The 25,800-nt window shown below is 40.4% G+C and overlaps 2 protein-coding genes across 5 annotated transcripts in view; one reads left to right on the top strand and one right to left on the bottom strand.

The window, feature by feature from the left end:
- prodhb (proline dehydrogenase (oxidase) 1b) overlaps positions 1–2,697 on the bottom strand; it is a 25,581-nt gene extending 22,884 nt beyond the window's left edge. Inside the window, exons 1-2 of one of the 4 annotated variants that reach the window (XM_032515921.1) lie at positions 2,142–2,697; positions 864–1,072 (exon numbers count right to left, since the gene is read on the bottom strand). In XM_032515921.1, coding sequence (XP_032371812.1) covers positions 864–1,072; positions 2,142–2,483 — 551 coding nt within the window. In that variant the 5' untranslated portion in view covers positions 2,484–2,697. The remainder of the gene's footprint in view (positions 1–863; positions 1,073–2,141) is intronic. The other 3 variants (XM_032515922.1, XM_032515923.1, XM_032515919.1) reach the window with 3 other exon arrangements.
- Positions 2,698–4,173: 1,476 nt separating this feature from the next.
- On the top strand, positions 4,174–23,151 carry scarf2 (scavenger receptor class F, member 2). Its single transcript, XM_032515918.1, has 11 exons — positions 4,174–4,881; positions 7,091–7,149; positions 7,243–7,344; positions 7,829–8,348; positions 8,879–9,097; positions 9,286–9,414; positions 9,732–9,835; positions 11,142–11,256; positions 11,590–11,687; positions 17,840–17,995; positions 19,109–23,151. Exons 1-11 carry the CDS (start codon positions 4,772–4,774, stop codon positions 20,344–20,346), a joined length of 2,850 nt encoding a protein of 949 aa, XP_032371809.1. The 5' UTR covers positions 4,174–4,771; the 3' UTR covers positions 20,347–23,151.
- The last annotated feature ends 2,649 nt before the right edge of the window (positions 23,152–25,800 follow it).

Below are 25,800 nucleotides of genomic sequence, written 5' to 3'. Positions count from 1 at the left end.
ACTTTTTAAGGACCCGCGGCCACCCTGCCCTTAGAATGTGATAACACAATAAAACAATGAAGAAAACGCTGTCTGGCACAAGCTGACATTACAGTTAGCTGTCATTCTACGTCAACAGACTTAAAAACTGGATACTTAAACATGCTACAAACTTACAGTCCTATTTACTATGCCTGATCTTTGTAGATGTTTAAAAAAACAAAAAGAAGCTAATTCTTAAAAAAGTTTAGTCATGTTTGAGTATTTTGTTCATGCTAAGCAAATCTAACAATTGTGTTTGTCTTGTTTCCTTCAATGAAACAAGCATCAAATATTATACATTCATTATTGATTTGATGTTAAAGCAATTCCTAAATGGGCCAAAAAGTCTGCATTTTATTTTGGACTACGAGATGTCCTAATTACTCATAATGCATGAATGCCCAGAGCTACAACTTAAGTAACATTGCTGCTGTCCCTTCCCAGAGGGACTTCTTACATATGGTCTGCAATGTCATCTAAGTTACTTCACAGATCAAATAGCCACAGCCTTGTGCTACTAACCATGTGACAGAATTCCTAATGAGTGAGAAATTCTCTTCAGCCAGCCAATCCAGAACGAGGGGCAATGTCTGAGCCAGCAAATCATGCTGTAAAGTGTGTTTACTTCCTGGTTGTGAGGCATACTAAAATACACCTATTTTTAACATCAAGTGGAAAATACTCTGTGAGGTAACATGCTCTGTGTAGATGTCAGTTTACTTTGGAGAATTAAAACAGGACATGTTATATGACCATTATTGATCCATAACTGACTACAAACAAAATCATATTTTTGTATGCACTATCTACTGAAATGTGTGTTAATACTGCAACTTTCATACTCCATCTCTTTCTGCTGAGCCTCCTCTTGGCTGATGTCTTCCTCCACGCTGTAGTCCAGGACAGAGCCGACACCGAAGGCCTGATTCTTCTGGATCAGCGGCCGGATAGCCATGTGGTCCTCACCGGCAACAAACTGGCCATAAAACGTCATTTTCATGAACTGGTCGAAGGCTTTCTGGCCCAGGATCTTCTTACCTATATCCATTATCTGAGCAGGAAGGGAGAGGACAGGGTACATAACAGCAGGCATACTGTATAATGTGCCTATAATTTATTCTACATGTAATTTATCATATTTTATGTGAATCATACTATCCAAGAAAAGACAGGCTGTAGGCGGGTTTTGAAGGCTAAATGTTTACCTGACTGACTAGAAAAGTAGCATGTTGATCTTTCACAAACAAAAGAAATCAAATTATGGTCTTACCCTCAAGCTAATAACTGTATGAAATACTAAAACAGGGAAGAAGTATGAAACATTGCAGGTTCACTGAAAATCAAGAGTTACACCAGATTATATTACTGTTTCACATTTGGTGTAACTTGCTTTTATAACCAGAGCCAAGCTTTCTGTTGATTTCAATGAAGATATGAGTGTGAAAGGAATACACTTGCAGTGAGTCTATTAAGGCACTATACCACTATGCATCAAAACATGCGCTGGAAAAAAAAGCCTTGTTTGAAAGGAAAGTGTGTCTTGTGAAAGTGTGTGAAGTGTGTCTTGTGGCATATTCGTTTACTCTGTATTGACATGACCAGATGGGTATCTGACATTCAGCCTAGCCTACAGCTAGCAAGGAGAGGTTGCATGCTTGGAAAAACAGGTTGTAATTTAAGAAGGGGGGGTTATAGCCTAAGCCTGGGGGTTATAAGCATAAGGGGCAGAGATAGGTCTATAGGTTCAAATAGGACATCCAGCCATGTTTGGTTTTAACTTGAACAGGCCTTTTGGGAACATTACAGTATTATAGCGTTTGCTTATCACCAAAACTCTCACAAATAGGCGGGGCCTATGTGAAAAGAGTTTAACCTCTTTGCATATGAAAGAAGCCAGGTTTAAGTACTTAAATGTGCCCACCACTATAAAACGTTGGCGTCTCGTGCCTTTTGTACTCACACCTGTTTTGATGGGGGACTACTTTTTCCCGCCTAAACGTTAGTAGTAACGTAGTAAAGTAAATGCTAACCTTTATATTGTAGTCATTAAGTCACCTAAACAACATTCATCATTACAAGGCAGGGTTGCAAGGTAAGCTATAGCGTCTGCTTAACGTTACCTCTTTATTCTTATCAACCAGGAAGTCATAGGAGCAAAGTTTGAAAACCACCAAACTTCTGAGAAGCTCTAATGAGTCTTTGCTCTTGTAAGCCCCCTGTGCCTGGTCAAAGTCTACGGAGACCTCATTAGCAGCAGCGGTGGTGCTGGTGGTTCCGTCTCCTCTTCTCCTCGGCTGTCCGGGAAACTCCGTCTTGACAGAGTCATGTTGAAAACCGTCGTCCTGAGGCTCCGTCTGGGTCGCAGAGGTCGAGGATTGGAGTCTTCGGCTGGAGAGTAATCGCTTAAAGGGAATGTCCGCCCCTGCCCGTTTCAGGGCTGGCACGGTTTTTACATGAAACATCACCGTGGAGGAGGGAGATGTCAGCGGAGCGGTGATGTTACGCAGACCATATACCCATGTGAGGCCAATTGCACGCGCTACAGTGTGAAAAGATAGGAAGACAAGCAGTCACTAGCATTACTTGGTTGGTGGAACGCATGTGACGCAAGAGTTGTTTACATCATACCCCTGCGTAGGTAAAGCACGCCAGTTTGTCCTCTTCTCAGTTTCCGTAGATTGCAGCGGTGGTTAATTATAAGTAGGTCTACTCCTCGTTAGAAACTTTTCCGTGTCTACATTATAAACACGCATCACGTTGCTCAGCTTTCCCATGGCTCAGTTTTAGGCTTAAGGTAGGCTTATAATTGGATGGATGTCGGGTGATGGGAAATTGCAGTGTAGGCCTACATTGCCACATCCATGGCTACACCAGTGCAAATCACACAAAAAAACGAGATTAGGCATCCATTAGCCATAGACTGTGTATCAGTTTAATAATAAACAGCTTCATATTAGTTTGATACCGTGACGTAAATAGCCTAATAAATTAACTTGTAGGTTAGCATTACTATGAGAATATAGACTGAATACTGTACAATCTAAGCTACCCATAACAAACTGTATTAGTGCAGAAGTTGGTCTTAGTTCTATAAACTACGCTGTATTATATAACATAATGATGTATTTTACAAATGGGGCATTTTGTATAAAACTGTGTACTTTATCTTTCAGTGTAATTCGGAAGACAAATAATGTCATGCTGTAGCCTAATTGTAGGACCAACAATTCACCCCAGGTTTATCCAGGCCTACATGAATTACACAACTTAAAAACATAATTGACCATGTGAATTACAATCAAAACATACCAGAAAGCATTATTCATTATAAGTTAGTAGTTGTCTAAGGTTTAGCCATTTACAAAAGACCTGTCAAACTATTTGAAGTCATAGCCCTTTTCTGTTTTTTGGAATTTTGGCATGGGTCTTGTTGACATGGATAAGGGGTCATGTCAGTAGAACTAAATTACAAACATGTCATAACATTTTGTAGAGTACAACTTTATTTTGGTCCTGACCTGACCTTGGTAATCCACAATGTGATGTGCTCTTGTGAGAAAAAAAGAGACCCACTAGGGCACATGCATTGTGTAACCATTCATGGAGAAAGGTGGACTGCATGTTACAATGCATCTGATGTAATGATGTAATAATGGCTTCGCTTTCAATGGTACCTTGCACTTGTTTTATTTATTATAGGAGGGGCCACATGCCATAATCAATTCGTTGGTGTTAACAGATGGGGGAGCTATTGTCTAACGGAGTTGTTACACTGCCGCCCCCTCCACCCCCACACACAAAGGAACACGCACTTTCCCCATGCGTCAATTAAAAAAACTACCTTAATTAGTGTTTTCTAAGGAGCTTATCCTACTGCAAATACAAACCATTTCTACAATGTGTCATTTTAAATCGGACGATTGAAAGATGCTTCAAATGCGCAACTATGAATGATAATAATGATATTAGTGGCAATTTTCATTATTAAAAAGCAATGCCTTTTTTTGTCCTAATCGCACACATTAACTTTTGTTTGTTATAATGACGAAATGGGCCACACCATTGTTGTAACCTAGGCGATTAAAGCAGACCCTGTTGCACACAGGCCTGTGTAGATTTGGTGGCGCACGCATGGCACACACGTACAGCCAAAGATAGAGTAACAAATCAGGAATTTCCCTCCTACCACTACTGAGAGCGCAAGAGAGGACAAAAGTTATAATCGCTTTGTCCTCAGAGAGGAAAACGCCAAAGGCACCTAATTCGCCTTCATTTTTTTTTGCAAGGCTATCAACACATCTACACGTTTCGACGCGCGCTGAGGACATTACGTTGGGGGAGAAAAAGTTTTAATTTTATTATGACTCTGGACCCACGAGCTTTTGCATGATGGCCTATTTGAGAAATGTTGATGGAATTAAGGGCGCACTGCGGGAGAACAGCGTTAGTCGAGAATAGCCTACTGTGATTTGCAAGTTTGGGTTTTATGACTTTGTTCTGTTCGGTTGGGATTGCTGTCGCATGGTCACTTTTTTTGCTGCTGAGATTCTCGATGGCGTAGGTGGTTGCGAGAGTTTTAAAAGCACCTTTTTGGACAAGGATTTGATATCTACCAAGCAGATACCTATGGATTATATGCGTTAAACAAATCGGAGGGTTTAACAAAAACAGTGAAAAAGAGTCAATCCTGTTTTGGAGAAGGGAAATGCGGTGTGAAAACGGCGTCTAGAAGGATGCTGCTGCTTGTACAATGGAAGTGAAGAACTCTTTTGCTGTTGTTGCGGTGGTTTGTCTCTTCTTTTGCTCCAGTTTCAGCCACGAACTCAACCCAAAAGGCAGGAATGTATGCAAAGCACCCGGGTAAGACACAGTGCAGAAGAACACAGGTTACAATATGTAGCCTGTGGTTTATGTTCCCACTGGTTGTTAATGTATCAGCTTGTGACATAGTTTGCCTCATTCTCCCTTCAGCTTTCGGTAATTATAAGTGACTGTCTTCAAAACAGTCCAGTCAGAGTTTTAATTGAACTAAAACATGTGGAATCATCACGTTCCTCAAGTCTTTTTTTATTTGCTTGGAGAATAATTGGGTGTTCAATACAGCACAATAAATCCATAACTTAATGTTGGCCTTATGCACGAATAACGGTTCTCACTAAATTAGAAAAGTCGCTAGCCTGTATCTGAACTCCACCACCGACTTTATTCTCTAAACGATTATTTTACTTTTATATCAATAGTTAGTATTTACCCTGAATAGATTATTTCCCATTATTTTCTACATATAACGTGTTCGCAGTCCGCTGGATAGAAGGAGGAGGAGTCCATTGAAAAAAGCAGCTAAACAGATGTGTACATCTGGAACAGTGTTTTCGTTGCTCTTTAGGGGGCGCTCGTGATTACCTTCACAGGATGCGTGGCTCCGAACACATTGTGGTTGATAAGGCACTTTTAGAGAAAAAATAATAAGTTAATACAATGTTTAAAGGAACACATCTTGGTTGACAATTGTTATTGTAAGAATACAAATCAATTATTTGAAAAGTAATAGACTACTATTCTTGGAATACAAAGATCTAGACGGCTCCTTCTCAAAAGAAAAGCTATCCAAAAATCATTCCTTGATGACCCCTAAGATTATAGCTGAGCCTGTTAAGTGTAGAAGAAAAACCAAACCCAGGTCCACAATTGCAGACTACACCATCCAAACTATCTATGAATTTTGAAACTGTAGCAGAGAAACAGCAAATAGGCTATAGTCCAGGGATCATTCTCTGATCTATCATCAAAGATCTGTGATAAGAAATCATGTGCTTAGTAGCTTTTGTTTCTTGTATCATAAGCAGTCAAAGTTGTTGGAGCAAAACTGTAAATAGCTTATCTAAAAAGCCACATGCTGCAGATTTCCGTGCAGTCACAATGAAATGTGAAGTAATCAACAGCTGATCTTCAAAAGTTTAAGTTGTGCTGTCATCTCATTGATTGTTCTTTGCTTCATGGGCAACAAACCACAGCCTATTTTAGTGCTTTGTGAAGTTTTTAGTGTGATATATACAGCACTCACATTTACTTCTCTACAAGTTTAACATTTTGCCCTCCTTCCAGTATTCAACATTCATTGTAGGAAACTCACCACTCACTTGTTTTTCTTATTTTGTTCTATGTTTTTATTTTTTTCTGACTTGAATGCAAATCTTTTGGCACTGATGCAGAAAAATGGGTTTTTGAATCAGTTAAAGAGCATCTAGAGGATTTCTAAGCAAAGCTAGTTGATGCATTCTTTCTGAAATACGGGTGCAGCTATGCTCCTAAACACCTAATTGATTCTACACAACTGTGAATGCAATCTTTCTTTTCAGTGCTGATATAGATAGATAGGTCAACAATTCCTCAAAATTTAGAGCAGCATAAAGCCAAAAAGTCAATTCCAGTGCCATATTAATATACATAAAATGGCAAAAGGTTTATTAAGAAATCATCTTCCTTCTATTAAGTGTTAGCATACAGATCGGCGACCTGTGATCTCGACCATGCGACTATTTTGGCAGCAACAAAATCAACGTGGCTCCCTGCTCATTGATTGAAAGTAAACTGCCATCTTCAAACACTTTAGGGGAAGCTGACGTGTTGCAGGGGGCCCCGCAGAGGTCACAGGCTTAGGAGGAAGAGGAGACACATCCGCACTTTCCTGACAGGCCTAAAACTTGGCTGCAAAATATGGTGTCTGAATATTCACATTTCCCCAAAGGCTTAGGAAACCTAAAGCAACTGATAAACTACAGATTCAGAGGTTAAGGGCTTTTGAGTGTACGTACAGTACTGTATATGGGAATGACCCACATTCAGAGAATTATACAACCATGTTCTAAGCCTGTGCTTAGAACATGGTTGTCAATGTCCTGCATACGTTTGCAGAATATGGCATCAGCCACATCAATAAGAACAAAGATCAAAGAAGCATACGTCTGAAGTGGATGCTGCTGCTTTGTTATGTCTTTGTTTCACTGTATTTAAGCTCAGTTCTTTGTCATTTATCCCTCCTTTCGCTATCTCAAAACTTCTTTTCCAGATCATCAGGACTTGCGTGCTGCAGTGGATGGGGGCAGCTAGGGGATGAATGCCTGACACGTATGTACCAAATAGAGATCATTTATCAGTACATGTCATATAGCTCATTGTTCAAGGCAGTTGAATAATACGGCCTGTTCTTGTTCACCCAAGCTCTCTGTGAAGGCAACTTCACCTGCAACGAAAATGAGGTGTGTGTCAGGCCGAATGAATGTCGCTGTCGTCATGGATACTTTGGAGCTAGCTGTGACACTAGTAAGGGATTGCTTATATATTTTTTATCATCATGTATGCCTTTTTCTTCTCGTCTATGGGTTTTTAAAGGTCAAATAGAAATATTGCACTTGTTCAATACCAAGTTTTAGCTCTCATTTAAACTCTAAAACAACAGCATGATTTCAAATGATGGCACTTTGTTTTTTTTTAGCCATGCTACTTATGGACAGCATTGTTCTATCTGCAGGTCCACCTCTTTGTTCATAATTATTAGATAAATTGCATAGAGTTAGCAGATGTTAGCTGACATGCTAAACAAAGACAGTGAGCACTGTAAACATTGTATCTGCAAAACATCAGCTGTTGTGATTATGTTGCCATGCTGGCGTTTAGCACAAAGCACTGCTGTGCAGCCTCAAAGAGCCACTAGCATGGCTGTAAAGACTCTTAGTCTTGTTGAAGAACATTTGACAAGTCAGAAGAAATTTGCCCATTTCTTGATTACCGCACTGTCTTTTAACAGAGTGCCCTGCCCAGTTCTGGGGCCCTGACTGCAAAGGGAAATGTAATTGTTACCCCAACGGCCAGTGTGATGACTTGACCGGGGAGTGTACCTGCAACCACAATCGTTGGGGACCGAACTGCGAGAATGCTTGCTTATGCCAAAAGGGCAAGTGCGACCAAGAGACGGGCAAATGCACATGCCACCCTGGCGTCTGGGGTCCCCAGTGCAACAACAACTGCTACTGCAGCATCAACTCCATCTGCGATGCAACGACAGGGCGATGCATGTGCAACCCTGGTTGGACCGGGAGGAACTGTGCAATCCAGTGTAACTGTAACAATTCACCGTGCGAACAGTTCACTGGACGCTGCCTGTGCCGGGAGAGGCTATGGGGCCCACGGTGTGACCGTTACTGCCAGTGCATCCACGGCAAGTGCAATCAGGCAGACGGCTCATGTACCTGCACACCAGGGTACCGTGGGAAGTTTTGCCGGGAACCATGTCCTGCCGGGTTCTATGGTCAAAACTGCAGAAACAGGTGGGGAAAAATATTGGCAGAGAGCAGATGTACCATATAAAAAACACAGGAATATGCAGTTTTACAGATGCCTAATGTTCAGTTCCCTTGTCTGATCCATATTATGGTGCGGTTTTGTGGTTTTATTGGGAAATAAGATTTGATATAGGCTGCAGCTGATAACCCTTAAAATATCTGACCGCGTTACTTAATGGAGCAATAATAAAGTGAGATTTGGGAGTTGGTATTCACATTATACCATTATCATCAGCCAACATGTAAAAGCAATTCCTGTTAAGTGCTTTACCTTCCATGCACTGTGACATGGTCACACAATACAGTTGCTATAAACTGAATAGAACATGGTGAGAGTTTACTGTTGTGTATCTGCCTCTTTAAATGATCCCTAAAGCAACAATTTAAAACATACAAATACAGATTATTATAGGTTTCAGGTCCTTAAACTGTTTTACTACAATTAGATGAGATGGAGGAGTTTTTGTGCAAACAAGACAAAATGCAAATTCTTTTTTTCATGTTTTCATCCATAGGTGTGGACACTGCAAGGGCCAGCAGCCCTGTAAGGTGACAGAGGGACGCTGCATCACCTGTGACAGAGGCTGGAATGGAACTCGGTGTGATCAGCTCTGCTCCAAAGGCTTCTTTGGCGAAAATTGCCAGGACGTGTGTCCCAGCTGTAAAGACGGCCACCACTGCGACCCCATTCATGGCAAATGCTCTCACTGTAACCCTGGCTGGATTGGGGACAGGTAAGACAACATAACACGCACAGTACTATTTAGAAAGGTGTAAAATAAGAAGAAGAAAACATGTTAAATGTAATGTACATCTGTTAAAAAAATACGGTATATGTTGTTCCACACTGTGATAATGTGTTTGACTTATACTGCTAAGCTTGAAATGACTTTAATCATGGCATTCCTTTTGTGTGTGTTAGGTGCGAGGTGCGCTGCCCCAACGGCACATATGGCGAGAATTGTGAGAACAACTGCAGTCACTGTTTTAACGGCATTTGTCATGTTGTCACTGGAGAGTGCTTATGTGACCCGGGATTTTATGGCACCTAGTAAGTCATAAGACACTTCATACCCAAAAAAGAGTCATGTTCATGCTTAAGTGGTTGATGGTTTTCTCACATACACTTATATATCTTATATATGAATGAGTGAACATGTGTTTGGAAGCATATTTTTTTATAGATACTGATGAGGAACACTTTTTAAATAGAAGAGTTAAAACTCCTACTAACTTCCATCACAGAGGATTTTGCCTGAAACAAAACACTGCTCCCATTTATGCACTTTCTCTTTTTCTGTGTCCTATTTCATGCATATGTCACTTGGAATGAACATTAAACAGATGTTGTTTTTGTCTGTACCCAAGCTGCAATATGAGTTGTACACCTGGCCAGTACGGAGTGAATTGCAACCAAACCTGCTCTTGCAATGACAAGAACTGTGATCCTGTGTCTGGTGCCTGCTATCTCCGTAAGAAAATCTTTTTTTTTAAGAGCAACCATATGCTTTGTAGTTATGGTTTAAAATGGGTTTCTGTAAACAGCAGTAGTCAAAAAACTAGCGTTTTTCTAAATAGTGTACTTTTTCTAGATTAATAACAGCTATTTTTTTACTTGAACTGCACATACACAAAGAACTATAACCTTCTGAACTGTTTGTTCAAAGAGCCAGATGCCAGTGCTGCCTGTGTATTAAATGTCTAATAGTTGGCTGTACACACTGAGTACCAACAAACACATCTATTCAGGTCAGTTTGTGTAGTGGGTGAGTTAACATAGCGAGGCCTTGATATCGTTTCCAGACCCAGACCGGTGTCCTTTTTATGGCTGTGTTTGTTGGCTCTGTTCCTGTTTAGCCAGAGAGAGAGAGAGAGAGAGAGAGAAAATAAAAAGGAAGATATGAGAGAAAAAAGAGAACTTAGAAGGGAGACAGAGAGTAGAGGAAAAAGAGGATTGCAGGCAGGCAGGCAGGAAGAATATCGTTGTTTGGGACACAAAGTTAGCAGGGATTTTGGCAAACGGATGTGATGGGCGGCAACTGTTGTTGGCCTGTGATATCATAAGACCTTGTCACTTTTACCTTACCCCCCACCAAAACCATTTTTCATTCTTTATCCATCTGTGAGCACAGAGGAAATGACAACATGCCACGCCCAGACTACCCAGCAATCCATCTCAGCCTTATGTGACAGTGTAAACTCCTGAGGGCCGCAGCTACTTACCCCTTAACTGATGGTTTGCTTCTCTTTTGGTGTCATCTGTCCTTGCAAGCGCCAAAGCTGTCCATGCTTATGCAATACAGCACTTATTTTATTTGGGGTGTATCCCACTTGAGGAGGGAGCGGTGATAATAAATCATAGATGAGTTTTGGTGACGTTTAGTAAAAAGCAGGTGAGGACAGGAAGTTGCTTGCAGGAAATCAGCAATTAATGCGTAAGTGGTTCCTTGTCTTGAGGGACACAAGATTAATAGTGAATTATTTGTAGGGAATTTCAGCTTTTTGCAGTATTCCTCAGAGATGCTTCATGTCAAACAGCTTTGGAAAATCAATTGTTTTTCAACAAAGCTAACCATCAAATTATCAAAGATTATAGACAGTTAGGTAAACCTACTACTCAAGTCATATACTTTCAAGTGTACAGTAAATCCTAATAATTTGCTATGGACTAAGGTCTCTATTGTTACTGATGACAGAGAGAGAGTTTTGTTGAAACTGGCATTCAGTTTTGCTGCGCCAATGTGGCACACCCAGAATTCCCTGCATCTCTTCTTTCAGAGCCCAACCAGCGGATGGGTGTGATCGCGGCTGGAACCCTGGTCTCCTTTTTACTGATTGTCCTGCTCTCGCTGCTGTGCTGCTGCTGCCTGTGTCGACACAAAGACGACCACAAGTGAGTGACAGATAGGTGTCTTCACCTCTATGGTCCACGATTGGGCTTGAGTTCCTAGTAGGAGGCTTGGCCCCGGTTATGAAAATAGAAATAAATATTGTATTTCTACTCTCTCTCACAGGTACCAGGTTGTTAAATGAATAAATGCATTTAAATTGTATTTTAAGTACTTTCATATATTAATATTATTACAGTGCGATTTGCAATGTGAGCAGCCCCTGAGCCCTCAAAAGAGGCATGGGGCCAGGTTTAATATGCCTCTCTTGAATGATTCATTTGGATTTCCATGGCGTCATCCCTTTTCAATCCTAACCAAGACAACTCTACCAACAGCAAAAAAGCCAAACGGATCCTGTGTGGACGATTCAGCCGCATCAGCACTAAACTTCCCCGTATTCCACTGAGGCGACAGAAACTGCCCAAAGTAGTCGGTAAGCCCCAAAACTCTTTCTCATATCCCACCGCAGTGCTGCCAGAAGCTGCTGTGTTTTATGTAATCATTGTCTCCGCTGCTCGTACAACACATTTTGCTAAAGCCGCATCACTCATAGCATCATGAATAGCCGATGCATAATTAGCACAGGTCATTAATGTAATGATATTCAGATTTTGATATGGAGCTGTCAAATAATATGAAAACTGTGGTTTCACTCGTGATCAGTGCTTTTATACATCTTTAGCTTAACACAGCATGGACAATGATAACCGTGCATGGCATTCAGAGTAAGCATTTTACTGTACCTTCAGGGCTACCTCAATCTTCCTCTTAGTTGATGAATAGGGTTGAAAAGTGTATGATGGCTGCCAGGCGAGTATGGGGTTTCATTTGAAAGGAATGCACTGGTTTTAGAGCCCCTTGTTATTTTTGGCACCCTCAAATGCCATGTGTTCATATTATTACAGCCCTAAACTGGGCCTTTTTTTTCTTCCCGTTTTCTTTACTCGTTTCCATCATCTTTTTCCCCAAGATTTTTTTTTTCTTGGACTGAGGAGGAGGCTGTGTTATTAAAAGAAGGCCAGTGGTTGTAGGGGGGCCCGGGTGGTGGTGAGTGACACGCTATCAAAGGCCTCTCTGTTTGGGTGGATGCTGCAGCTCTGCTGCTCCATGTGGAGGTCTCGTGGTCTGTGACAGATCTGTCTGTGACCCCAGTCTTTTTTTTATGGTAGACAGAGGAGATATGATGATCTTTTAAACCCTGCCACACACAGTTGAACACGGCTGTTTTTGTTCAGGGTTTTAAAAAAAGATAAACAGTTTTAAAATACCCATTTATCTAGTTGTCTGAATTTCTTTAAAGATTTGAGTGTCTGTACAAAGAGATAGTTGTCATGTTGTTCCCCTGTCTTCCCCCATAAGCTATGTTACATCACTGTACAAATGATTGTTCTTCCTTATGATAACACATGCAGATGCAGCGGATGTTTTATCAAGTACTGCAGTATTTCAATATATCATAATAGCAATATTTTTCTGCATTTCACAATAGATGGAATTTCCAATTTTCAAGACATGGACATATTCTCCTTACTGTACAGACCTTTATAGGAGCCCATTTGTATTAATTGTGCAAACAGTTGTATTAGTTGAAGTAAAAGATTAATAATATGTGGCACATAACATTGACCAAATATAGGGGTGACATTTGCAGTAGTGCTAAAGCAATTAGTCAATTTTTGTACAAGTCGACTGACAGAAAGTTAATGTACAACAATGTTCATAATCGGTTTAGTGTTAAAAGTCATTTATCAAGAAAAAAAGACCAAACATTCCCTGGCTGCAGCTTGTCACAGTTGCTGCATTTGCCTGTTTGTCATTGTGAATCTTTGGACTGTTGGTCTATCAAAACAAGCAATGGAAGTGGGCTCTGGGGAAAGTGTAATGGGAATCTTTTTCTATTTCTTGATCAAATGATCGATTGGTTGGGGGTGGGTGGGGTTCAGTGTTGCACAGCAGTTTCTTAACTTTGCCTCAGCTTAAGCATAATTATGAAGCACTGTAATTTGATTCTTTAAAAAGGTTCTACTGAACTCAGCGTGCTGTGGAAGGAGTTGATGACCTGGTTTCTTGTCCATGTCTGAGCAGCATGTGCCTCCTCAGTTATCCAGCTGATTTTTTAAGCTAGAATCTGTCTCTATTATGCCTCGGTCAAAATACAACACTGGGACAGAGATGCCTTTGTCACCAAATTGGGAACATTAATACGGATGTTTGTGAATAGCTTGACCATGTGAAGCAATGTGCCAGAGGCATGTAAAAAGCAACATCTTCTTAGCCAAATGCCTTTTTAAGCAACAGGTATTTTTCACATTTTTACAAATCATAAAGATACCGGGATGTTTTTACACTGTAAGTAAAGGGAAAAAGATCAATTTTTTAGGCTTTTAATGTCAAGAGCCTACAAGGTTGAAAACAGATAAGGCTAAGATGTACCAATTCAATTTAAGAACAGACCACAATACCCAGTCAAATCTATTACAGAGAGTATGCATCTCTCGTGTCCTTTCTGGTTTGTCCTATCCAAATGTGTGCTACTCTGCTTTCTGTTGGCCTGCCCACAGAAGCGTGGTCTGCCAACATTTAGAAACTCAAACTCTGACTGGGGCTACACAGTCCTGCACACACACACACATTCCAGAGGGGCCCAATGGGGCTGGAAACAGGAAGTGGTCAAATTTACCCCAGCCCGTGTCAGAACTGTGATTTATCCACACCAGGGTCAGTGGCAACAGATGTGGCAAGACCAAATGAAAAAGGAACAGGAGGAAGTAGGGAAGGAAGACAACAACCTCTATTAGCTTGGTTAGCCTCAGAGAAATAGCTACACGAACACACTGACACCTATTCACCTCTTGGCAAAAGTAAGGCTATTTGCTTGTAGTTTGGCATTCCATTCTAGGCATATTTACTCCACGCCCAACAGATTCACGTCTGTCCGGCATTCCTTGCATCCTCTGTGTGCAAATGCTTCCCCACGGGTAAGGGCTGAGAGCAGCTCCACCTTTCTTTATTTATCATGGGAAAGTTGGCTGGGATTGTAAATGTGTTTGCAACAACACTCAACTTCACATTCATGCTAGTGTGACGTACCAAAAGAAAACTTTCTCACACCATAAATTTGTTCTTGAGGGCATGAATTAAGATGGAACAAAGAAGAAAACGTCAGCTTGAGTTTTAGCAATATTTGTAGATACAAGTGATCACTAATTGATTTAAAACCTCTGAGTTGGCCATGTTGGATGTCACTCAGTGTACTGTATTTGTTTTAGACTCTGCAGGCAATCCTGTAAACCTGACACAGGCTATTTCAGGCTGAAGCCTTGTTTCTTGTTATTATTGGCTAGTAATCCTTGTTCTATGCCCACATTTCCACAGCTGTGGACCAGGCATTTGAACTACCAACCTTCTTGTCCCAGCCAAGCTCTCTAGCCTTTAGACTACCTCTGTCTCAGGTCTCTTAACACATCCCCCCACTGAGCAACTGTGGTGGCGGAGCTCTGCAGCTGGGATGTGTCAATAATGCCCTGTTGTGCGTTGGCCTCCATGTAGGCAGGGATCACAGTGGCGTCCAGTCTGTAGAACAATCTTCCCCACCAGACCCACAGTCTAGAGGGAGCAGCTTTCAAGGGCAGCAGTTGTTCATCACTGCATCCAGATAATGTTGCAAAATACCCATGTGTTAGCATGTTGACTAACTTAACTGAAGTCTTTGCATAGGTTAGCTGCTCTACATTCCTAAATCCCTCATAGTCTGCCAATCTGCCTGCCGCTACACAGTAAAGACCCTGCACAAGCTCAGAAGACAGAGCACATACCCTGTCTTATTCATTCATGTATTCTTCTTGTTGACTTTAGGCAAACTATTATTAGTCATCCACACCTCTGTAAAATATTGTTGCTGGGTTCTGTATACATCATATTATTATTACTCTACCACATCCACACATAGCTGATTTTGTTTCAGTCTATCCACTCAGAATAGTAACGCCATTAAAAACATTGGAGTCATTTTTGTAACAACAAAAGTATTAACTACACATATAGAGATTGCAGGGTGGCATTATTCTAGTAAACATGATATCTTTAAATAATCACATAAATGGATGCCCTCAGATGGAAGTCCCCTCAACATAGTAACACTTGTTATTTTTGGTCTTTTTTTCCACCTTTTTACACACATCATGTTGCACCTGTGTTGACATTATCCACCCTACAAGTAACACAAAGACATCAGCCGACCAAACTCATACATGGAGTTCAGACGTTTAGATGACTTGTTTTGGATAAATGTAAAAAATGATTTAACTGATCAATGTTTATAGATGAATGTATCATTAAAGATTCAGCTAGCCTCTAAACAGATATGAGGTAGTTACTTACATTAAAACTATAATAACTATAATTTGGAAAACTAGATAACACTTGACTTGACCATGACTAAATCTGGTTGCAAACATGTTGAACAACAGAAAGTCATGAGGCATGTGAGGAAAGCGGATGGACACAGGAAGCAAGAGAATAAACATCAGACCAGTTTTTTAATGAAAACTAAACCAGACATGTTCAGTCTACACATTATTGTGAGAGGAACCTCTAAACAGACCATCTGCTAAAGTTATATGAATTAGAATGTTATTAGGATCAAGATTGTCTTCTATATCAAAAACCAACAAGGAGCGACGCAGTGAGAATGTAAACAAATATGTGTGAAATATGTTCTCAAACTCTAATATTACAAATGAAAAATAAATGCAGTTTTTCCTCTAATAGGGCCTCTATAAGTCACCAAGTCGGCAAAAAGGCAGCAGATCCCTTTTTTAGCTAGTTAATCAATCAATTTAATGTAACAAAGTACAAATACTTTGTTACTGTACTCAAGTAGAGTTGTTACATATCTGTACTTTACTTCATTATTTACATTTCTGGAAACTTTCACTTTTACTCCACTACTTCTCCTAAATGAAATGTATACTTTTACTTCACTACATTCCCCCCAAGCGTCTTCGTTACTCGTTACTTGCAATAAATGACTTTGTACGTTTTAGTGAACAATTCTTCCTCACAAAAAAGGTTTTTTAAAAAGGTTTTTTCTATTTTGTCAGACTTTGAATTTAATGTTTAAGAAGGTGTAAACACCCTGAATGTTAAACTTTACTATGCGGAACCCACAATAAAGAATAATCAACGTTTTTCTTTACTTTTACTTCGAAAAATTAAGTACATTAAATATCAGAAAATTACTTTTGATACTTAAGTACAATAAATATCAGATACTATAAGACTTCTACTCAAGTTATATTCTTAAAGGTGACTTTAACTTGTACCAAAGTCATTTTCTTGTAAGATAATTGTACTTTTTTATCAAGTATTGCTTTCAAGTACTTTAAACAAGACTGCAGTCAATCAACCAATGCTAAGGAGCTAGGATTTGTTTCCTGGCCAGGGTCCTGGTACAGTTAGGGGATTTCTTCCACCTAGGGTTTATCTGAGGTCTAAACAACTGGATGGACCCATGTGTCATCGGGCATGTAAACATGCGCATCTGATGTGGTCGGTCATGTCGAGTTAACGCCCATTAAAGTTCAAGCCAAAACTCACGCAAGTATACCTCAGACACCACAGCTGTCCTGAGACTGAAGGGTCAGCAGAATGCTGCAGTATCTATGGAAACTGAGAGACAGAGAGAGAGAGAGATTGGGTAATGGATTCTGTGGAAGATGATGAAAGAATTTGTTCAACAACTAAGACTAGAAAAAAACAGAATAAGGGATAGCATGACATCATCATCACTACAGTTTAAGGGTCAATACTTTATCAGTTGTTGTTGTTGTAGTTACAGATTCTAAATTATCACTCCATACATGTTAAAGGAATAGTTCAGATTTTGGGATTACATTTATTGTGTACAGGCTAGCAGTGTCCAGACTACTTGTTTCTCCTCTTTTTTATGCTAACCTAAGCGAGGCATGTACTGTACTTATTAGCTTCGTGATTAATTCAATGAGAGTAGTATCACTATTTTCATCCCACTCTCAGAGAAAGATTTGTATTTTTCAAATTGCTGAACAATCCCTAGAAAATGGTATCTTTTTAAGCGTTTTGTTTTTGCTTTATTCTAACTTCTGTGTCATTAAATTACAATGCATCTAATAGCTCACTTACTCCTAAATAATGCAGTTATCATAAATGAATGACTCAATTGTTTGGGTCATTAAGGAGCTGCAGACCCACCAAAAACTATGCCAGTAGTCTCATACGATGGTCAGAATGCTGTTTCTTGTTTGCCTTTTTAACCTGCTGAGAATAACACTTAAAGCACTTTAGCTTTTGACAACAAAATGTAAAAATACTAAACAGATTGCAAAAATATCTACACTTGCTTCCAAAACCCATAATGGTGAAGCCTTTGTTAACTCCAATTCAAAACTAAAGCCAATAGAAAAACAGTTTTTCCGTAGACAACACTTTCTACAATACTCTCTGTAGCAGTTGTGCGAGAGAGTGAGAACAGACTGTTGTTCTTGTAACACGGTACAATACCTTCTGGCTGACCTTTTGGCTTCTGCGTTTGTTTTCTGTTCTCAGTAGCCCACCACGACCCAGAGAACACCTTCAACTGCAGCTTCATCGAGCCCCCCTCAGTGGCCGAGCAGCCCTCCCCCTCCTCCTGGTCGTCCCAGGAGTCTTTCTCTTCCTTTGAGAGCGGAGACGAGGGGCCAGTTTACTGTGTGCCCCATGAAGGTGAGTCATCGTTAGAATAAATAAACAGTTTAGTAATCTTGAATGACACACATAAATCCCTAATTTGTCTTTGATGGGTAGGAGACTTTACACATACACACGCTGATAGACACAGGTTTCTAAAGAAGTCAAGATCCCCAGTGTGACCGTTTAGTGACTCACCCACTTCTGTAAATCTCATTGGGGAGATAGTTGCTTTATCATATGCCATCTAGGCCCAGGTTTTGCGTCGAGACGAGGAAAGTATAAACATGAAATGGAACGGCCAAGTCAGCACATGGCATACATCCAAACAGTGACTAACTCCTTGAAGTTTGATGGAAAACACCCATTCCATCAGTTACTATTCTAGAAGTCTGACCGTATGAGTTAGGTTGTGTTTTGGGGGACTTTTCAGTGTGCTTAGTGATTAATAGGTTTTCAGTGCTCTCTTACTACCTTTGTTTAGTTCTCATTCTTTTAATAAATGGTTCAAGGGTTTTGAAACACTTGATTTTGAGTTAAAAGCCTCGAGCACAAAATAATTGCTGCAAACATCCCAAAAGCGTTTTGAATTAGAGATGCCCAATACAATCTGTTGCATTGTAGCCACTCCAGTCTCAAGTATGTGTATACAAATGAGCAAATTAAGTGGTACAGATATCTTTAAATTACGTGTGTTCATGCTTTTCTGGTGGGAAGAAAAGAAAATTCTCCAACGATGAATTGCTGCTTTTTGTGAAGGTCACAGATAAAGTACATTGTTAACAAGTTTCAGATTTACAAGATGTGTATTCTGTTTTCAATGCCTCATTTTTGATTGATTGTCCTGTATTGCCAAAATTATTTACATGGCTCAAAGTAACATGTTTGCCTCAAAGTATAGCATATATGACATCCTTTATCATTAGACCCTTGATTCAAATGAGAAAAGTTGTCCAGCATTGGCAAAGATAAGCTTTCATAAGCCAGTTGTCATACCATATAATGTATAATGTGAATGAACATTTAAATAATCTGATCTCTTTCAAAAGTCATTTGTATTGTTTTAAAAAGAAGTTCAAATGTACTTTAATTTTGAATATTGGATTGCTAATTTTGACTAATGCCTGTTGATCTTCCAATGATCCACAGAATCCGTAAACGAAAGCAAAGAGAAGCGCAGCCCCAGCCCAGCAGCAGAGAAACCAGAAGCTGTCCCCAATGAGGATGATGCAGGGGAGTATACCTCCTTGAAAGACACCAGTGTCACAAAACCAGAAGGCAGTGAGCAGCCCCTGCTGAAGTCCTCTGACAGTGACGGCTCCACCAGTGGCTCTGAGTCCACTACTGCAAACCTCTACGCTCGCATCGCCCGCCTCTCCAAGCAGTCCAAGGAGGATGATGGCAGCGGCAAGGATGGGGATGGCACTCCTACACCAGAGGCAAAGCGCAATGGAAAGCCACCACCTTCACCTGGCAAGCCCAAACCACGGCCACCAGACCCATCTACTAAGCCTAAAGTATCGTGGATACACGGAAATACTACAGGGTCTCTCCAGCCAGAGCAACAAGGGCATGGGGGTATGAAGGCACTTGCGGTGCCAAAGGAGAAAAATAGAAGCTCCAGCGATGGTTCAGCCAAGAGCGAGGAGCGGCAAAAAATGAAGGAGAGGAGCCGTGAGCAACAGAAGAAACAAGAGGGGAAGGAGGCAGACGCCAATGGCTCCCCCAGCAAACACAAACCTCTGCGAGGTAAGAAGTCTGGGGACGAGAACAGCAGTCCCAGTCACATGGAGCACATAAATGGTGTGGTTCAGAATGCCCTCAAGAAGATTAGTAACTTCCACAGCTCCTCATCTGAGAAAAAGAGTGCTGACAGTCCAAAGGAGACCCCCAAGGAGCCACCTAAGAGCCCCAAAGTGATTCACCATCATATGAACTCTCAGGCTGCCACACTCCTGGCTGCTCAGCTCAAGGAGAAAACCCAAAGCATCAACAGGAATGAGGGGACAGGTCTGACAAAGACCAATGGTCTTTCCACACCCAAGGGAAATCGTGAGAAGCCAACACCTCCACAAAAAGCCAAGAGGACCCCCTCTAGTGGATTTAGCCAGCCGGGCTCCACCAAGCCCCTGTTGCCCACTTCGAGCAGCCTCCAGAAGATGGTGGCACCCATTGCCACCGACCTTGGGACCCCTGAAGCCAAGAGCCCGGAGAAGCAGGACTTAAACGGCTCAAGGCCAGGGGACCAGATATTGGATCCTACACCAAAGAAGACTCCCATAAAAAAGCCACCCAGGAAGAAAGGCAAGGAGGGCACGTTGGATACATCGGAAAGTAAAACACCCCAGCAAAAGACAGCCATTATGCCACCACAAGTAGTGAAATAAGTGATTTTAATGACAAATGACCAATGTTTGTGATGGATTTCAAAGAGACTAAAATGCATTTGTTGAAAGGTGAATTACAGAGTTTTTTTTAAATCAAGGAATTTTAACAGATTTAGTGTGAGTGTGCTGTGACTCCATGACCAGTCAAGAGTGAGAAATGCATTTAAATTGAGCGCATATTTGAGTCGTATAGGTGAGTTTCTATTATAATGATGTCTATACACCATTGTATTTCATTTCAAGAATTCTATGTTTTGTAACGACTATGTCTCAATCTTACACCACAACCTGTGGCGAAGCCAGACACAACTGTGAGAACAATGGTGCACAGACATAATCCATAGTTCATTCATCTCTATTCCTCTGCAGTATGTCCACCACTATATTTATATATGGATTGCTTTTGAGGTTGCATAACTGTAATTTGCTATGCAGGTGTCAGAAAGATGGCTAATTTTTATGTACGCTCTCCAAAGGTACTAAGGGTACTAAAAAATAACAAGGAAATTAGATCCTCTGAGGATTGCAAGTTAATTTGTTTGTGTTTGTTTTGTTCCTGGACCAACATGCATAACTACCGTTCAATACCTGAAGCCACCCACTTAATTTTGTTTGTCTAGGCACACTTTTACAATTTCAGTGTGTTTTGTTGGAGAAATTGATTGGCAAAGAAAGCACCTTTTTAAGTTTCTATTAGAGCAGATTTCAGGTTTATATACCATGTTACAAGGAATGCTTTTCTTTAAACAACTATATCTCACACCTCAAAGCACAAAGGTTATGCTACATTTAAGACTTAATTGTCCATGTGCTTGTAAGTCACCTTAACTTCTTCACTGAGCTTCAGCATTGGTCTCAAGGCTCTTCCCTACAGAAATGTTGCATTTCTGTATTTAAAGACTAAGCTCTCTATTTGTCCAACTCTGTCACACATGGTTTGTTGAAACCCAAACAAGCTCTTTGATCTTTCTGCAAAAGGGCTGTTTTAAACCTCTTTCATACTTCGGCTAACACCAAATCACCAGAATGTGCTCTTACTGTACGTTTTATACAGTCAGCTAAACCACTAAACCAAAAATGAAATCCCAAGCTATCCTATATGTCATGCTCATAAATCACTTTAAACTCACTCACTTTCTTGGCAACATCTATAGTTTCCCTATGCTCTATTCAAGAAAATATACTGCAGGACAATATCCCCTCTTTAAACCAGATACAAAAGATGATAGAGTGTTTTAATGTCCGTAAAAAGTAGCAATGACCATTACTAGTATTCTCTACAGATCGGACTACAGAAGGAGACTGCAATGTGTCTTTATCTGCTCTTTCAGTTTAGTCGAGAAACTAGGTCAATATTTTTGACTTAAATGAGCTACTTCCATTTCTCATGAATTGTTTTATGCCATTGAGGTATTGTGTGGAAAAAATCTTGTCAGGGATGTTTTGTCCCTTAAGGAACATATTATCTTAAGCTAGTAGACTCATGCTGAAGTAAAATGGTGTTTACTTTCATTTGTTTTACGGTAAGACTGTAAGGCTAAATGGTACCGTGCCTTGGGTGTTACAATGTGCCTCAACTGTGGATCAGTTTAAGCAAAAGAAGCCATGTTTGCCTTAATGTTGTTGCCAACTTTTATTTTGAGTGTTGATCCTAACAAGTAAACCAAAAAGGTGGTGAGGTGGGACACTTAAACTGGACTTATTCAGTTTAAAGAGGAAAAAGCTTTTTACTAAAGTTATTGGTGAATAGCTATTTTGAAAGTAGCATTCAAAACAAGAGCTATGAACAATGCATGATATGTATGAATGTATATTAATGTGCCATTGGTATGTTTTGGGCTGAAGAATATTTCACATTTACAGCTAATATGAAAAAGTGTCTTTTTTTATCAAGGTACAACGTATTTCTTTGGTTATTTTTCCAACATTTTCTACTTGTATACATAGTGTACTTTTCATTATCTTTGTAAGCTGTGCTTATATGACCTTTTTAAGTTCTTTTCTTTTCCTTGGTGTCAATGAACTGGCTTTCATGTTGTATTTGCTTTTTTTTGGTATGTTGCTTATTTTGAGCTCTGAAGCAAACCTACGGTATGAGTACTTTCCATCTTGTAAAGTTTACATTGGCTTTGTAATTGTTCTCTGTTGATGTTATTGTTTGTGTAACACTTAACTGCATGACGCAGAGTGTAATTATATGGCATTAATAGCTGCACCGGATATCTGTAACCTCCTTGTTCCCTCCAGTTGTTATTATTGCCTCCCATAAGATAAGATAAGATTAACTCATACAGAAAGGATTGTACAATACTACTCTGATACCACTGTTGAAACGAATGCATATACTTAAAACCATAACATTGTGTAATTATGAAGTGGCAATGTTTATCTGACTGGCCCGTGCCTGTTTTTATAGGTGTACAGTGCATTTTTGTAAAGAAGGGCCTGAAAAAGCTGCAAAAACATCACCAACTGTAAGGTATATTTTGACTTTTGTGGTTTTGTTTTTAGCAACATTGATTTACATTCGTGTACGGTCATTGAATTGTTATTTCTTCATTTACTTCTTTGGAATAAAAAAGCAATACATGTAGCTCTAGTCAAACAAGAACTTAAAAATCCATCCTTATTTAATCGCTTTACATGACAGTCATCATATACGTATTCACTAACACCCCATTTGTTCTCATGGGGGCATGGCCTTTTCTTGGCATCTTCTCCAAATGTCTTATTCCAGTGTACAATCAAGTACAACAATAATATGGTGAAAAAGGATGTATTGGGTAATAAACCACATGAATCTCTTATTGTATTCTTCAAACAGAGTTATTTGAATGCTGATTGATATCTGACCCTTTCCTGTGAATCTGGGCTACTGGGCTGCAGAGTCCCAGGAATGGGGCAGGAGTTCTCCAGAGTCACTCGGTCACAGCGGCTCTTCAAAGAGCCCGAGGGAACCAGGGATCTGTTCATTTGGCTCCTTAAGGATGGGGGGACAAGAGCGCCTTTCATGAGGGGAAAAACAGTGGAAACTCTGTGCTAAGGAGTTAATCACGCGCTGCATATGTCTTCTTTTGGCGGGGAGAAGAGAATATAGCAGGACTGGGCCTCAAGGCAATGAAGGAGCATGAATGGATAGATATAAGGATGGATGGATAGGTCATGTGATAGGTAATTGGAACCAGAAGGCAAAAGGGATTTGTTTTAGGTTCTACACTTTTGCCATGGTGTTTTACTTACTGTGTACATGTGTGTGTAATTCATACAAAAATATTGTATTAGGATTTTACAGTTCTGTCTGCAAGTCTGAATTACGATCCACTTTTGGACCCATCAGGCTTGATGCTTGTCTTGATGCTGACAACAAATGAATGTGGATCTGACTTTTATCTAAAAATATAAACACTATTGAAAAGTTTTCTTAAGATGGACTGTCTTTTCCTGTTTTCTCTAAAGCTGCTTTGCTCTGAAAGCTGCTGTCATCCGTCCAATCCTCAAAAAACCGACCCTAGACCCGGAGGTCCTGGGAAATTACAGGCCAATCTCCAATCTCACCTTTCTGTCAAAGGTTCCAGAGAAGGAAGCTGCCTCCCAACTTCATATCCATTTAAAAAACAACAACCTATATGAGATATTTCAATCAGGCTTTCTTTCGGGCCACAGTACCGAAACAGCCCTGCTCAGGGTGACAAATGACCTTCTTATGGCAGCTGATTCAGGATCATCATCACTGCTCATTCTCCTCGACCTAACAGCAGCATTTCACACAATAGACCATACCATCCTCCGGGACCGCCTTCACAACACAGTTGGATTGTCGGGAACGGTACTGCAGTGGTTTGAGTCCTACCTCTCTGGCAGGACTGAGCTTGTTATATTGGGAGAATGTGAGTCCAGGATACTCCCTGTTACATGTGGTGTCCCGCAGGGGTCGGTTCTCGGCCCAATCTTATTAATTCTGTACATGCTACCACTAGGTTCTGTCATCAGCAGACATGGACTATCCTTCCATTGTTATGCTGATGACTTGCAACTTTATATCAAGACTGCCTCAAGCCCCTCCATAGCCATGTCACGACTCACCACGTGTCTTGAGGAGATAAAGGCATCGGATGAAAAGCAACTTCCTTCAGCTGAACCCTAGTAAAACTGAGGCATTACTTGTTGGCACCCCACATCAGATTCGCTCCTCTCCCATTTCTCAGTTCATCTTCGACAATCAGGTCATCACTTCCTCCTCCTCAGTCATAAACCTAGGGGTTCAGTTTGACCCCCAGCTGACCTTCAATGATCACATTAAACACATTTGTAAAACCTCCTTCCACCATCTTTGAAACATCTCCAAACTCCGCCCCCTTCTAACTCTTCCAGATGCAGAGAAACTGTTTCATGCCTTTATTTCCACAAGGTTGGACTACTGTAACGGACTCTTTGCTGGGATTTCTGGCAGAAATATCCAGAACTTCAATACATTCAGAATAGCGCGTGCCAGAGTCCTAATGAGAGTCCGAAAATATGATCACATAACTCCCATTCTATATTCATTGCACTGGCTCCCTGTTTCATTCCGGATCGACTACAAATCCTCTGCTCACAACAAATGTATCACTGGACATGCACCACCATATCACAAGAACTCATCACCTTGAAACCCTCCCCCCCGCACCCTCAATCAACGGACAATTCTTCTTCAGGTCCCACCACAAGGCTTTGTACTAGGGTGACCAAGCTTTTTGTTCAGCTGCACCACGGCTCTGGAACCAGCTCCCGAGTGACCGAGAGCAGTACAGAACCTGGACACTTTCAAAGCTGAACTGAAGACTTTTTTTTCAGGAAAGCATTTTTGTGCTGATTGTTTTTATTGTTATTATTCTCCTGTGTAGCACTTGAGATTCTTTGGAATGAAAAGTGTGTTATAAATAAAATATATTATTATTATTATTATTATTAAAGCAGTACAACCAATTTAATCAACAATTTCCACATTTTGAATGACATAAACTACTGTTTGTTTCTGTTTTAACTATGGCCCAATGCTAGCACCATAGCTCAAGGAGTGGCAATGTCGGTTGTGCTACCATTGTGGTCGAGACTGAAGTATTTCAATAGCTATGGGTTGTGGAATGGATTGTCATGAAATGTTATAGATATTCAAGCCCCCCCGGTGATATATCATTGTGACTTTTGTGATCCCCTGACTATGTCATGAAATGTCTCAACTTCTATTGAATGAATTACCATGAAATTTGATTTACACAGTTATGGTTCACACAGGCCGAATTGTAATAACTTTGTTGATCCCTTAACTTTTCATGTCTCCCGTCATCAAGTTGGTATTTAGTGTAAGCTAATTTATTGAGTTTCCCCTTAGCGAAATGCTCTGAGCGAATTTAAGTTACGCTTTTCTTGTGAATGGTAGACTTTGAAGAAGTTATAGCTGTAGCGTTATGCGCT

Source organism: Etheostoma spectabile, chromosome 5 (assembly GCF_008692095.1).
Source record: "Etheostoma spectabile isolate EspeVRDwgs_2016 chromosome 5, UIUC_Espe_1.0, whole genome shotgun sequence".
NCBI lineage: Eukaryota > Metazoa > Chordata > Actinopteri > Perciformes > Percidae > Etheostoma > Etheostoma spectabile.
This window is presented reverse-complemented; position numbering and strand designations above follow the sequence as displayed.

What these genes read in the sequence shown, in the direction of transcription:
- scarf2 (XM_032515918.1), top strand. Translation starts at nt 4,772, where the DNA reads ATGGAAGTGAAGAACTCTTTTGCTGTTGTTGCGGTGGTTTGTCTCTTC. An exon ending in AGGGGATGAATGCCTGACAC is followed by an intron (nt 7,150 to 7,242) that starts GTATGTACCAAA and finishes TGTTCACCCAAG; the next exon opens with CTCTCTGTGAAGGCAACTTC. An exon ending in TTACTGTGTGCCCCATGAAG is followed by an intron (nt 17,996 to 19,108) that starts GTGAGTCATCGT and finishes AATGATCCACAG; the next exon opens with AATCCGTAAACGAAAGCAAA.